The sequence below is a fragment of the Ochlerotatus camptorhynchus genome, unplaced genomic scaffold (genome assembly GCF_037179485.1).
Source record: "Ochlerotatus camptorhynchus isolate MF236.1 unplaced genomic scaffold, CSIRO-AGI_Acam_v1.1 ptg000274l, whole genome shotgun sequence".
NCBI classification, from domain to species: domain Eukaryota; kingdom Metazoa; phylum Arthropoda; class Insecta; order Diptera; family Culicidae; genus Ochlerotatus; species Ochlerotatus camptorhynchus.
This window is the reverse complement of record NW_027040763.1, coordinates 6,763,197-6,776,584: the sequence shown is the minus strand read 5'-3', so window position 1 is coordinate 6,776,584 and position 13,388 is coordinate 6,763,197. Positions and strand designations below refer to the sequence as shown.

The 13,388-nt window shown below is 38.5% G+C and overlaps 4 protein-coding genes across 4 annotated transcripts; 2 read left to right on the top strand and 2 right to left on the bottom strand.

Annotated features, from left to right (window-relative positions):
• Nucleotides 1-496: 496 nt before the first annotated feature.
• Nucleotides 497-979, bottom strand: LOC135705881 (adult cuticle protein 1-like). The gene is made up of 2 exons (XM_065227735.1): nt 913-979; nt 497-848 (listed from the first exon to the last, which is right to left on the bottom strand). Exons 1-2 carry the CDS (start codon nt 916-918, stop codon nt 498-500), a joined length of 357 nt encoding a protein of 118 aa, XP_065083807.1. The 5' UTR covers nt 919-979; the 3' UTR covers nt 497.
• Nucleotides 980-2,295: 1,316 nt separating this feature from the next.
• LOC135705880 (adult cuticle protein 1-like) lies at nt 2,296-2,849 on the top strand. The gene is made up of 2 exons (XM_065227734.1): nt 2,296-2,356; nt 2,423-2,849. Exons 1-2 carry the CDS (start codon nt 2,351-2,353, stop codon nt 2,798-2,800), a joined length of 384 nt encoding a protein of 127 aa, XP_065083806.1. The 5' UTR covers nt 2,296-2,350; the 3' UTR covers nt 2,801-2,849.
• A 6,865-nt stretch (nt 2,850-9,714) lies between these two features.
• Nucleotides 9,715-10,246, bottom strand: LOC135705773 (adult cuticle protein 1-like). Its single transcript, XM_065227627.1, has 2 exons — nt 10,195-10,246; nt 9,715-10,134 (listed from the first exon to the last, which is right to left on the bottom strand). The coding sequence occupies exons 1-2, from the start codon at nt 10,198-10,200 to the stop codon at nt 9,757-9,759; spliced, it is 384 nt and encodes a 127-aa protein (XP_065083699.1). The 5' UTR covers nt 10,201-10,246; the 3' UTR covers nt 9,715-9,756.
• An 836-nt stretch (nt 10,247-11,082) lies between these two features.
• On the top strand, nt 11,083-11,612 carry LOC135705782 (adult cuticle protein 1-like). Its single transcript, XM_065227637.1, has 2 exons — nt 11,083-11,130; nt 11,196-11,612. Exons 1-2 carry the CDS (start codon nt 11,125-11,127, stop codon nt 11,544-11,546), a joined length of 357 nt encoding a protein of 118 aa, XP_065083709.1. The 5' UTR covers nt 11,083-11,124; the 3' UTR covers nt 11,547-11,612.
• The last annotated feature ends 1,776 nt before the right edge of the window (nt 11,613-13,388 follow it).

The window sequence follows — 13,388 nt, the reverse complement described above, 5'->3', positions numbered from 1 at the left end:
CACAGTTTTCGCGGTTTCCATTTACATTTTCCCTATTATCCGCATTTTTTAGGTGTTTACTGTAATCAAAGTTTAGCTTGTTTAGATTAAAACAAGTTTTTTGAGGAATACTCGTTTTTTTCAGATCGATTGGTAACTCAGCAACAAAATGGCAATGGAAAACTCATGTGTGTTGTACAAAGTACAACAGCGCGAGTAACGGAGGGTAAAAAGCTCATCAATCAATTTAGGCTTTTAAAGAGAAAAACATAATTGCGAAATGATGCCCAGCACTTTTCATGCGTATTGTTAACATATTGTGTTATGAACATTTGCAAGACAATTTTGAATTGAACTGCTTGTGATCCGTATTACCTTGCCCTCTTCTACCGCGAAGTTAACATGACTCATAGGGTCATACAGAGTAAAAAAGCATTTAAGATTTTCACGGTACTCTAACAGTATATTTACCCTGATATCACATCACATCACATTTCATCATCTCTCAACACAACAGTTTAAAACGTTCCCGGAGCTGGGGCCAAGTTCAGTGACTGCTGCGAAACGGTATGTCCCGGAAGTGGAGCATCATGGACGGCACCACGGTTGGCAGCCAGGTAGCGAGCCTCCTGCTGGGCATAGACGGCCACCGGAACAGCTGGCTGATGAACGTAGGCAGTTGGGTGGTAGTTGTAGGCAGCATAGGACACCGCTGGGGCCGCAGCATATCCCCAGGGAGCAGCCTCATAGCGAGCGTAGGCGTTGTTCTGAACCAAGGTGGTATACGGGGTGGAGTATGCCAATGGAGCCCATGATGCCTCGCTGGTGGCAACAACGGCCAGAACCATCATGACTACAGCTGCGATGCACTGGGTGGATGAGAAAAGTGCATGAAGATTGCATCTTTGTTACCATTGTGATTATTTTACGTACCTTCATGATTGATTTCTTTGAGGATGATTTGAAAAATCGGAAAGACTGTTGCTGGATGCCTTGGCAATTGAACTATGTCTCTAGAATAGACCTACCTGGGTATTTATAGGAGGACTTATTTTTCGGGTAGATACTCAAGAACGGCAGAATTTGAAAGACACGCATTCTAGAATTGGAAAATTCTTAATAAATACATGCATAAAGCTTGTTACATACAAGGTCATGTATGCGAATCCATACGCGTGAAAAATATACAGCGTCTGATCCACATGTAGGTATATTGAATGAACTGATTCGGGCTCGGACTTATTCCGCGGACAATTGAATTTGTATCCCCTTTTCGCGATTCTCACACAACTGACCATTCTCACCCGTGATGGGGGATGGCGTCACAAGGTGAAGCGCTCACTCGAGCAGTTAACTTAATAAATTATATTATTGGTCTCATTAGTAGATTGTAGTGAAGCAGAAACAATCCAGTTTGAATGGAAGCGACGCCCAAACTGGAAAGTAGTGTATATTTTTTTTGCATAATTCAATTAGTAGGGTAGAGAACTACTTCGGCATAAGTGTTTATTCCCGTTATATCGAACAAAAATATCAAATATATCATTTAATTCGACGTGAATGAATCAATTATACGTTTGCTACGATTTTTAAGTTCAAAAGCTTCAAAACACTAGCTATGGATATGGCCGCATAATATTTGCATCCATTATTCTCAAAAAGAACAGAAGCACCCCTAGTGAATAAGTTATTTCTTTATTCATCTAGAGTAAGATGGGGAAGATGCACCCCCTGGGGCAAGATGAATTTTTGGCGTTTAAAATAAATTTTTCACCTCTTTTTCCAGAATATTTTAAGAAGCATTGCTTGTTCAATGTCTGAACTAGCAATGCTGCATGATAAATCAATGAAAACATAGTGAAAATGTATTCCATATTAGCAAAAGGTCATCTTTCCCCGGGGGTGCATCTTACCCCATCTTAGTTTTTTAACAATATTTGTCTTAATTCAAACCCGTTTCAAAATGAGAGGTAAAGTGCGGGTGGAGACGGAAATTAGATCTTAACCCTACTAACCTACTCGTAAATGTCAATCGGGTGCACAGACGGACGGCCAAAATTATTTCCCGATCCTTTGTTATGTACATTTAAACATTCACCTGCATTGTATGGTTGAGTAAATGGTTAAATCAGGAGGTAATGGATTGATAGCCACTGTTCGCATGGGTGGATATAGAATGTTCAACTTGTTTACGTTCTAGGTTTGTTTTTTTTTATCCGGTAAGAACTTTGGAATTCTTTCGTTGCTTCAGGCTATGAATTGACGCATTCTTCCTATAAAAGCAAACTCTGGTCCGTTCTGGAAGCATAACACATCAGTCTTTAGAACTATTACATTCTACCACTCCGAAAACCCTACAAAACCAACAATCATGAAGGTAAGTTACAAATTATCATTTTGATAACAAGGTCTAATCTCTTCACTTACTCTTTGAATCACCCAGTGCATCGCAGCTGTAGTCATGATGGCCCTGGCCCTCGCCGCCGCCGAAGCATCCTGGGCTCCGTTGGCCTATTCCGCCTATTCCGCCTATTCCCCGCTAGCCTACAGCGTTCCACATGGCACCTTCGTTCAGCAGAATCTGGGAGCCCCACTGGCGTACTCTGCCTATGGTGGTGCATATGCTCCAGCCGTGACCTATGCTGCCCACGCTTCCGTTGTCCCAACTGCCTACGCTTACCAACCAGCCGTCGCCGTCGTTGCTCAACGGGAAGCACGCTACCTGGCTGCCAATCGTGGTGCCGTCCATGATGCTCCACTTCCGGGACATACCGTTTCCCAGCAGTCGCTGAACCTGGAACCCGCTGCGGGAACTCTGTAAATTCTGAGCTGCGCAGAAGTTACCTGAATTTGATATTGTTTGCGGATTGTGTGTTACCTGACGAGAGTATGTAAATAAAGTGAAAATTTGATGTGCAAGTATGAAAATCATTTTGTTTCGATGATCTTATTTTTATCAATATTTTTGACAAATATCCTTCACCGAAGCACATATTCTTAACTTTCAGGCATCGTTGCCAAAACAGAAATAATTTGAGTCATCATTAGTCATGAAAACCCTATTTAAAATTATATTACGTTCCACGTTAGGTTATTTCAGTTCAAATATTCAAAATTATATGTGGTACTTCAGATCTAAGGACTGTTCAAGTTATAAAACGGACACATATTTCCAGTAGCATTTTTTTTTATTTGAGTACTTAGCTTAAGGGGTTACGCCTACCTGCAAGACCGAAAAAAAGCGAAAGTTTGGATTTTTTTTCTCGAAAACGACGCAACATATTGAAAATCGGTTTTCTGCCGTTTATTGAACACACATTAAATGGTACATTTATCAGTCGATGCTGTAAAAACGAGGTCCTGGTGCCCCGCACGGCTGCTCCCCGTGGACGATGTTCTAAAACACCCTTTTCACGGTGCCAACTGCGGTTTGTGATGTAATCATCTGAAATAATAAAAAAACCATGCCAAATCGTTAAGCATGTGTTAAACTAGTCCTTGATCGTTCGGTTTTTTTTTAATTTTTTTGACAAAATGGCGGCCTTGCAAAGTTGAAGTGCCGATTTTTGATCCTTAAAATTTGTCTTTGATCGGCTGTAAAAAATCGAAATTAAATGATAGACGAAATCCGAACGATCGTGGACTGCACAAAATAGTACTGAACAGAAATCAAACCGAATCGGACGAATCGAATGTATACATTTCGAGAAATTTTTAGCACCGGTTTTGAAAATATGATTCCAAGATAATCGTGTTTAAAATTTCAACTATAAGTGAATATTTTTGTACGTCGCATAACTTTCACAATTTTCATCGGATCAACTTGATCTTTTGAGGAAATATTCTTGACTTTGTATACTTTCGATTAGGACAATAAAAAAAAAATCGATTTTTTGAAAGTTTGCAGGTAGGCGTAACCCCTTAAATATTTTTTGGGGAAGTTTAAATCTCTACTTATAAGCACATATAACAAATAATTAAAACTATATTTAAAGCAGTAAAGTCTCTAAAACTAACAACACCATCAGGTAGGGGAGCGATTTCTCTAGCAGTTGGCATAGTTTGTTTGACAGTTGTCGACCAATAATTGAAAAGGTCCTATCAGCTTTTGTGAGCAAAATTGTGACAGTCCTTTGATCGCAAACTGAAGGAGCTCACGTATACAAACAATACTGTCGGGTGGGGGAAAGATACCGTGGATGTTGCTTGGGCTGAAGCATCATCCTTTTTAATTTATCTCATTTGAAGTCGTGAATGGCTCAGACAAAATTTTTTGAAAATTAAAATTCAATCAAAACTTGTATGTCTATTGCTTTTTTTGAAATAGGGGAAATGACGGCTTCGGCAATACCTTATTCTTATATCGTCATGGAGGGTAAACAACGTCCTTGAGAGCTCAATTTTGGCATGTGGATATATTGGGTTTCAGAGCATCTATTGGCCAAATTTGAGTGCTCTAGGACTTTGTTTGCCCCCTGGTTAAGGTATTGCCGAAGCTGACATTTCCCCAATGTAATGATCTATTTTTATTTTATAGGAATAAATTTTGTTGACAATGAAGCAATGTTTTTTATTATAATTGCACTGAAAAGAAATATAGGTTTTCCGTCGTAAAAGGATTTTTACAGCAAACAGCAATTCAGAACTAATAATACCTAGTGGGGGAACAGGGATTAAAATGAATGATTAACATTTTAAACAGAATCATTCAAATTATATTAGTGTAAATGAATTAAAATGTAAATGGTACATTGGTTGAAAGACCTATGCGTTGATTAATTGATATTTGAATGAATACGCACTTGATCGTCAATTGTTCAATTTACAACGCATGTCAATTTTACCCTCACTTCCCAAAAAATCTCATTACAACTAATGATAAGAATAAAAATCATTCAGAGCGAAAAGTTTGAGTATTCATGTTTAAAAACTGAACATAAAATCTGCTTGCCGAAAAAATCGGGGTAGACAAAATCGGAACAGCACTGTATTTTTTTTGTATTTTGCAAATGGATTTTTTGATAATACTTGCTTTGATGGTTCGTTCTGAAGTGTTGCGATTGATTATCATTAATTTTAGCAATGCATGTTTTTGTTTGGATCATAATCTATACATATCCTGAATAATCAATATGGATACAATGAAAAATTGAAAACTTACAAGCAATTATTGATGTTCGATTAATAACTTGAACAGTCCTTAGTTGGGGCCTCCCATAGCTCAGTCAGTAGAGGCGTAGTTATAAAGCAAGATCATTATGAAGGTGGCTGGGTTCGATTCCCGGTCTAGGAATTTTCAGGTTGGAAAATTTCTCGACTGCCCTGGGCATTGACGATGACTGTACTTGCCTCGCAATTATTTATTTATTTATTTATTTAATAAATCATCGGACAAAAATGACTTAGTGAATAAACCATTCCTTTGGTTTTGTTTTTTCCGTTGATCTTGTTTTCCGTGCTGAGCACCAATGCTATCGACGTGCCAGGAAGGCAGCTCCCACACCTGGACCCTATCTATCGACCCATCAACTCATGAACCGGAGACCAACGGCTTTACTTCCCATCCGAAGGAAGGCGTGATAAGAGATGTTATGCCTCAGAACATCCCGGCGGCGCTGACTGGGATTGAACCCAGGCCTGCTGGGGTGAGAGGTAATCACGCCTCAAAATAAACCATTCGGTATCTTAAATATGGTTCAGTATTTTTACTCTATTCACAAATTGAGGTGTGGACATACCAAAATCAAACCGAGTCCACGTTCAACGGATACAAACATACGAACCATTGCACAAATAGGCTGCTTGTAGTCATAGGGAGTACGAGTGAACAATACAATGCTTTTTTTAGACAGTGTGGATCCGCGAAATCCTTGGCAATCGCATAATGGGAATGAAAGGAAAGCTTCGAGTCCAATACGCACCAAGATCCACTCTGCTAAGAACAGTATCATCGATGTGGTATTCAAAAATACTCGGGTCTTTGAACCAATAGAAGGTCATCACATGACATTTCGCGACGCTGATGACAAGCTTGTTCGAGCGGCACCACTGAACGAACATGTTAAGCAACCTTTTGTAGGAGAAAGCATCTAGAACAGTAAGTTGAGAGCACGCAATAAGCTGAAATGCGATAAACATTTAGCTTGAAATACGAAGAAGAAGAAGAAGAAGAATAAAAGGACAAAGAAGAAGAATAACAGTGCTAAGTTGAGTAACTTGGCATGTTTTAATGATTACCGTTCTTAACTATTCTTAAGAAGCATACACACTAAGATTTTGTTTTCGTGTTCGGTAAATTTTACCGAAATCAGAACAGCTGAACGTTTGGTAAAACTTTGACCTTCATTTAAAAGGCTATTGAATTTGAAAATAATTTCAAAACATGTTAACCTTAACATGTCAACCTTGTTTAAATGATCAAATATTGTCATTTTGGTGGAGATTTAGTTTCAAAGTAGCTGAAAAGCAATTGAATTGAATTGCATAAATTTTACCGAAAAGTTCAGCTGTTCAGTTTTCGGTAAAAATTACCGAAGTCGGCGATAATGTCTAAGTGTGTATAATGTTACAATTTAGTAGTATGTACTCTTCAAACCCAACATTTCAATTTTTTTTAAATGGATTATTTGAATTTTTATCGCACTTTTATGATGTTTTATTTTATTCTCAATGGATATTATTGATTTTTTTCTTATCGTTAGCGTTAGCGTTAGCGTTGTTATGATATACTTCGTAGATTGGATACTAGCGACTCTCACGTCTCTTCTGAAATTCTCAGTTAGACTACTTTCAGGAATAATGCTGAAGAGTAAACATTGGTTCCAATCTAAACAAGAGTAACAGAAGCATGACTGTCGCTATTCCCGGCCACGCCCATCTTTACCATAACTAACTACGGATAGGGAAGGAAATGTTGATGTAGTACTTACTTAATGAGAGGCCACCAACTTAGCGACACCCTCATAAGTGCTACGGAGTTGGATGGTTGGGTAGGGTATTCGGTTAGGATTCACCTCAAGTTGGCGATGCAACCAAAAGTATGTATTGTTTATTTATTGTTTATTTAATCTATCGATAGCCGGCTATCGAAAGAACATATTCATTTTGTTTAGTGATCATGACGGAGAGCTTGGAATTAAACCCATGATTTTCTGCTCAGTAAGCAAAAACGATCCCTCCAGGGTCATCGAGCATCTCAGAACCATAACGCTTCGCGACAATACAGGACTACGTTTTCGCTTGATATGCAAATAGTTTCCGAGGTTAATATTCAATATCAAATATACAAATGATGGTGGCGATTTATTGTGCTGTGGAAGAGCTTGGGGTTAAATCCATGATTTTCTGCTCAGTAAGCAAAATAGATCCCTCGAGGGTCATCGAGCATCTTATAATCCACAGCGCTTCGCGTCAAAGTACGAATATATGAATGAACTATCTATTATTGAATAACTATTATTTACGATAATTACATGAAATAAATAAAATATAAACTACAAACAAAACGTGACTGCTAAAATCTCAAAAAGATATTCTCACAAATATATTTCACACCACCAGGAATCTCAAAACCATTAGACGTTATAATGATACTCTGCACATGTTAGACACAAGAAAAGGCCAAAAAGCAAGCGTCCGACACACAAAACCCGTCAAATCCACTTGCAGTCACAATCAACGATTCTACGAATCGCGAGCGCTCACAAATCATAAAACCGCTGACTGCGACACTCTGAAAGCGAAATTGACAGGCTCTATGCGTCAAACACCCGCCCTCCAATCTTCTCCCGCATCCAACAGCACAAATCTCCATTACAACATCTAACGAATTCAAAACTCCGAAAATCACTCATCTATAGCAAGTGAGTGGAAGCAACCCTGCATGCAACCATTCTTCATGATACACTTTTTCTGCCTATCTTTCTATTAGGCCTGTGGACATGCGTTAGCTTCGAAACTTCTAAGCAAACTGGGAAAATTTTCAGATCATAAAAAAAAATAAACTTTCAAAGGTAATTACAGGTAAAATAAATATTGATTATTTTACGCAAAAACGAGCAAGTAATATTAAATCTCTTGTATCATATGCTAATGCAAATTGACTGTAACAAAAATAATATGCTTAAATAAAATAAAATTATACGCAAAATTTACTAGAAGATCATTACTTTATTGGTGAGAAGTTTTTAATAAGCCCTCCCAGTTCCTCTGTATACAGAACAAATCTGATACTATAATCAGAATTGCTCAGTCTGCATGAAGCAGCCGATTTCATCAAGGAAGTTCTATTAACAACCAAGAATTAATCGTTTGAGGTATACTGAAGCATTAAGAAGGTGATATGTGTCACTATATGAAATCATCATCGTTGCAAATACAAAGAAATTAAACATAACCCTTTGCTTCAGTACCGTCAACTTCCATGTCCATGGGGAGGGATTATTGATTTTTTTCTTATCGATAGAACGGAAATGGGCGATTACGACGAAGTAGTACTATACCCTATTTTAGGGTTGTAAAATTCCTTTGGAAAAATTTGTAGCAGATGTCGTTTTCAAGTTTATCGTTTGCCATCAAACAAAATGCCTTCGATAGATGAAATGCAGCAAGATGGGGAAAAACCTTCCAACCAGTGGTGTACGATTAATGTGATTAAAAGAATTCAAAGTGACCGATAAGAATTTCGATCAGATTTAAAAAAAAAGAAGTAAAACCAGTTTCTGGAACTCGAAAATCTCAATGTAATAATCCAGTTTCAAACAACCAAAATACAGTACAAGTATTTTCTAAATCTAATAATACACTCAAAATATTCAATGTATTCAAATGAGTTGGACATTGCAACTAACATTTGAAAAAGGTTTAAATGTTGAAAATTCAAAATTATTCTTTTTCAAATTCGCATTACCTAGGCAACAGTTGGACTAAGAATTTTGTTTACAAATTTATTAAAAAATGATGCGTAGATTCCATATAAATCAATATTTTACTAGCGATAATGCAATTTAATTAAATTGTGGAAATCAACAACAATTTAAAAATTTAAAGATTTTTTTTTGAAGCAATTTACCAACTTCAAACTTTTTTGTAGTGTATTTTTTCCTCACAGTACATTCAAGAACCTACAACTTTTTCGCAGATGTAATTTTGATGTTATGATTTTTTGAAAAAAATATAATCCATATTTTGAATAGACCCTTTTCAAATGATACTCCAGAGTAAAAAATATATGTAGATCAAATGTCCAACCATTGGTAGCAAAGAATATATGAACAATGGTTCATTCAAATCGGAAGGTGTCGAAACAAAACTGGCATTATTTTTTGCGTCTTTGGCTGGAAATGCTCTATAGTAGGGGAAATTTCTCTAATGTTGGCCTATGGATCTAAGATTAGGCCCATCGCTAAAAATCTGCTATTTATCAATTTTATCTAAATTAACGCGTTATTGGGTCGTTACTAATGGATATTTTTGGTTGCTATTGAAAATTTAGTCGATTGCTGAATTTATGTGTGGGCCCAAATTAGGGACACTTAAGTCGACATTACCTGCATTTCCTCTATTTTTGACCCGAAATATTCCTCAGCCTGCTCAACATAAAATCATGTGGTTTTATGAAGGAAATTTTCCATAAAAATATTGATAAAAATAAGATTATCGAAACAAATGCTTTTAATACTTGCACATCAAATCTTCACTTTATTTACATACTCTCGTCAGGTAACACACAATCCGCAAACAATATCAAATTTAGGTAACTTCTGCGCAGCTCAGAATTTACAGAGTTCCCGCTGCGGGTTCCAGGTTCAGCGACTGCTGGGAAACGGTGTGTCCCGGAAGTGGAGCATCATGGACGGCACCTCGGTTGGCAGCCAGGTAGCGAGCCTCCTTTTGGGCATAGACGGCCACGGCCGGTTGGTAAGCGTAGGCAGTTGGGACAACGGAAGCGTGGACGGCATAGGTCACGGCTGGAGCATATGCACCACCATAGGCAGAGTACGCCAGTGGGGCTCCCAGATTCTGCTGAACGATGGTGCCATGTGCAACGCTGTAGGCTAGCGGGGAATAGGCGGAATAGGCGGAATAGGCCAACGGAGCCCAGGATGCTTCGGCGGCGGCGAGGGCCAGGGTCATCATGACTACAGCTGCGATGCACTGCGTGATTCGAGAAGAAAATTAATTGATTTGTTATCAAAATGACAATTTGTAACTTACCTTCATGATTGTTGGTTTTGGAGGGTTTGCGGAGAGGTAGAATGTAACAGTTCTAGAGACTGATGTGTTGTGCTTCCAGAATTGACCAGGGTTTGCTTTTATAGGAAGAATGTTTCCATCCATTGCCTGGCTCAAACAATTAATTCTTCAACGCAAACTACAAAAAGTATAGAACAACAACTTGTCAAGCATTCTATATTCATCCATGCGAACAGTGGTTATCAATCCATTACCTCCTGATTTAACCATTTACTCCTCCTTACAAAGCAGGTGAATGTTTGTTCGTACATAACAAAGGACAGATCAGCCTGCAATAAGCGGCGGTTATTCGAGACTGGGAGATAATTTTGGCAGTCCGTATGTGCAGCTGATTGACATTTACGAGTAGAAGTACAAGTTTAATTATGCAAAAAAAAAAAAATCTGCACTACTTTCCAGTTTGGGTATTGCTTGCATTCAAACTGGATTGTTCCTGCTCCACTAGAATCTACTCATGGGACCAGTCATATAATTTATTAACTTCTCTGCGCGAGTGAGTGTTTCGCTTGTGACGCCACCCCCCATCACGGGTGGGAAAGGTCAATTGTGTGAGAATCGCCGAAAGCGGATACACGTTCAATTGTCCGCGGAATAAGTCAGACACGCAATCTGATCATTCAATATACATGTGGATCAGACGCTGTATATTTCTGACGCATACAGATTCGCATACATGACTTCGTGTGTTACAAGCCTTATGTATATATTTATTAAGATTATCGCAATTTTAGAATTCGTGTCTTAAAAATTCTACCGTTCTTGAGAATCGACCCAAAAAATAAGTCCTCCTATAAATACACAGGTATGTCTATTCTAGAGACATAGTTGAACTGCCAAGGCATCCAGCAACAGTCTCTCCGATTTTTCAAATCATCCTCAAAGAAATCAATCATGAAGGTACGTACAATAATAACAATGGTAACAAAAGATGCAATCTTCATGCACTTTTCTCATCCACACAGTGCATCGCAGCTGTAGTCATGATGGTTCTGGCCGTTGTTGCCACCAGCGAGGCATCATGGGCTCCATTGGCATACTCCACCCCGTATACCACCTTGGTTCAGAACAACGCCTACGCTCGCTATGAGGCTGCTCCCTGGGGATATGCTGCGGCCCCAGCGGTGTCCTATGCTGCCTACAACTACCACCCAACTGCCTACGTTCATCAGCCAGCTGTTCCGGTGGCCGTCTATGCCCAGCAGGAGGCTCGCTACCTGGCTGCCAACCGTGGAGCCGTCCATGATGCTCCACTTCCGGGACATACCGTTTCGCAGCAGTCACTGAACTTGGCCCCAGCTCCGGGAACGCTTTAAATTGTTGTGTTGAGAGATGATGAAATGTGATGTGATGTGATATCAGTGTAAATATACTGTTAGAATACCGTGGAAATCAGGAATGCTTTTTTATTGTTTGTCTTATTATCTTCGTGGCGTTGACTTGGTGTTGTTTTTTTTTATTAAGGAGACTTTCAGCTCAGGGCTGGTTCGTCTCCATGCGGTATTAAGGACATGGCAGGGTAAGACCAACCAAGGCAATTTTCGATCGATCACAAATAGACAGCACACACTTTGATTTGTTTGCTGATTCTCGATTTGTTTTACAGATATCGTAGTAAAAGTGACGTTGGTTTCAGTGTCCAAGGGTATGTATTTAGATTTCGAGAAATTCTGCGGAACAAAACGAGATATGCTCTTCTAACTTTAAATATATTTTAACCATAATAATCAGCGGCACCGGTGGTGTAGTGGTAAGCGTGATTGCCTCTCACCCCAGCAGGCCTAGGTTCAATCCTAGTCGGCGCTGCCGGGATGTTCTGAGGCATAACATCTCTGATCACGGGAAGTAAAGCCGTTGGTTCCCGGTTCATGAGTTGATGGGTCGATAGGATGGGTCCAGGTGTGGGAGCTGCCTCCTTGGCGTTGGTAGCATTGGTGCTCATTGACTTAAAAAAGACCCTATGCAAAATTTGGGCTCATTCGGACATGATTGGGGGTGATTTAAAAATGCGTGAAACTTCGAAATCTAGTGTTACCAGAGTATTAACAAAAAGTTCGAAAAATTTCGAAAAGTTTTTGATCTACCTTTTTTTAACCTTTCAAGTATTCATAGTTTTAAATATTCCTAAAGTTTTCAATATTTTAAGCTTTTTAAAAGAAATAAAAAAATAAAAAATGGAACAACATTTTGAGATATAGGCCTTTGGCCTAATCGCCCATTTTGGGCCTATCGAGCAGAAAACTTCAAATAAATCCATGCTTTCAGAGATAACAAGTCAATTATGCGTTTGGTACGATACTTTAGTTAATAAGCTACCTAACGAAGTCAATGAGATCGCGTGGTATTAAAGTTTGCACCCATTATTCCCAAAAACAAAAGAAGCGCTCTGACCGAATCATTTTTTATCTTCATCCGATAGGCCGAAGTGAATTCATTGGCGTTTCAATGGTGCTTCAATGCGTTAGGCCGAGTTTAGAATCCGTAGGCCGAGTTTGGCGTCAAGAAGCAGTGTTAGACTTTTGACAATATCGCAATATCTCAACGATTGGTTTCTCTTTATCAAATCTTTCGGTACATACGGAAAGGTAAAAAAATTTGGAAGCCATCAGTAATAATAACATTCCGTTTGGTTCTAAGCTGCTCTAGATTAAGAAAGACTAAGTGCGGGTTGTGCTTAATAGGCCGAAAATAGGGTTTATCTGATTTGTTTTTTTTTATTTTACTCAAAAGAAATGGTTATTTTTCCCAGCTAGACATTATTTTTTCTACAACTATATTTCAGACGTCATTTTGATTTGGAATGTCTTTTCCATGCTACAATTTTTTGAAAAATTTTAAGGGCACCATTTTAAAATTTTCACAAGATCCAAAATTTAGCATAAATTTTTATCATTGCCCATAGCAAAAAATTATCCAAAGTTTCATATAAATCCGAGAAGGTCGATTAAAAAATCATTTGGTTGTCTGGAACTGCTCTGTCCATAAATGAGAAAATGGCTAAAGTGCCTTTCACATGGAAGCTAGAAAATGCTACTTCAAGGTATTTGTCGGCACAGCAGCTTTTACAAGATAATTTTAACTTTTAAAGTGTGCACAATATTTTTCATCTATGCCGAGACCGAGCCGTCGAATTAAAACTGGAAAACAAATTGCCAATT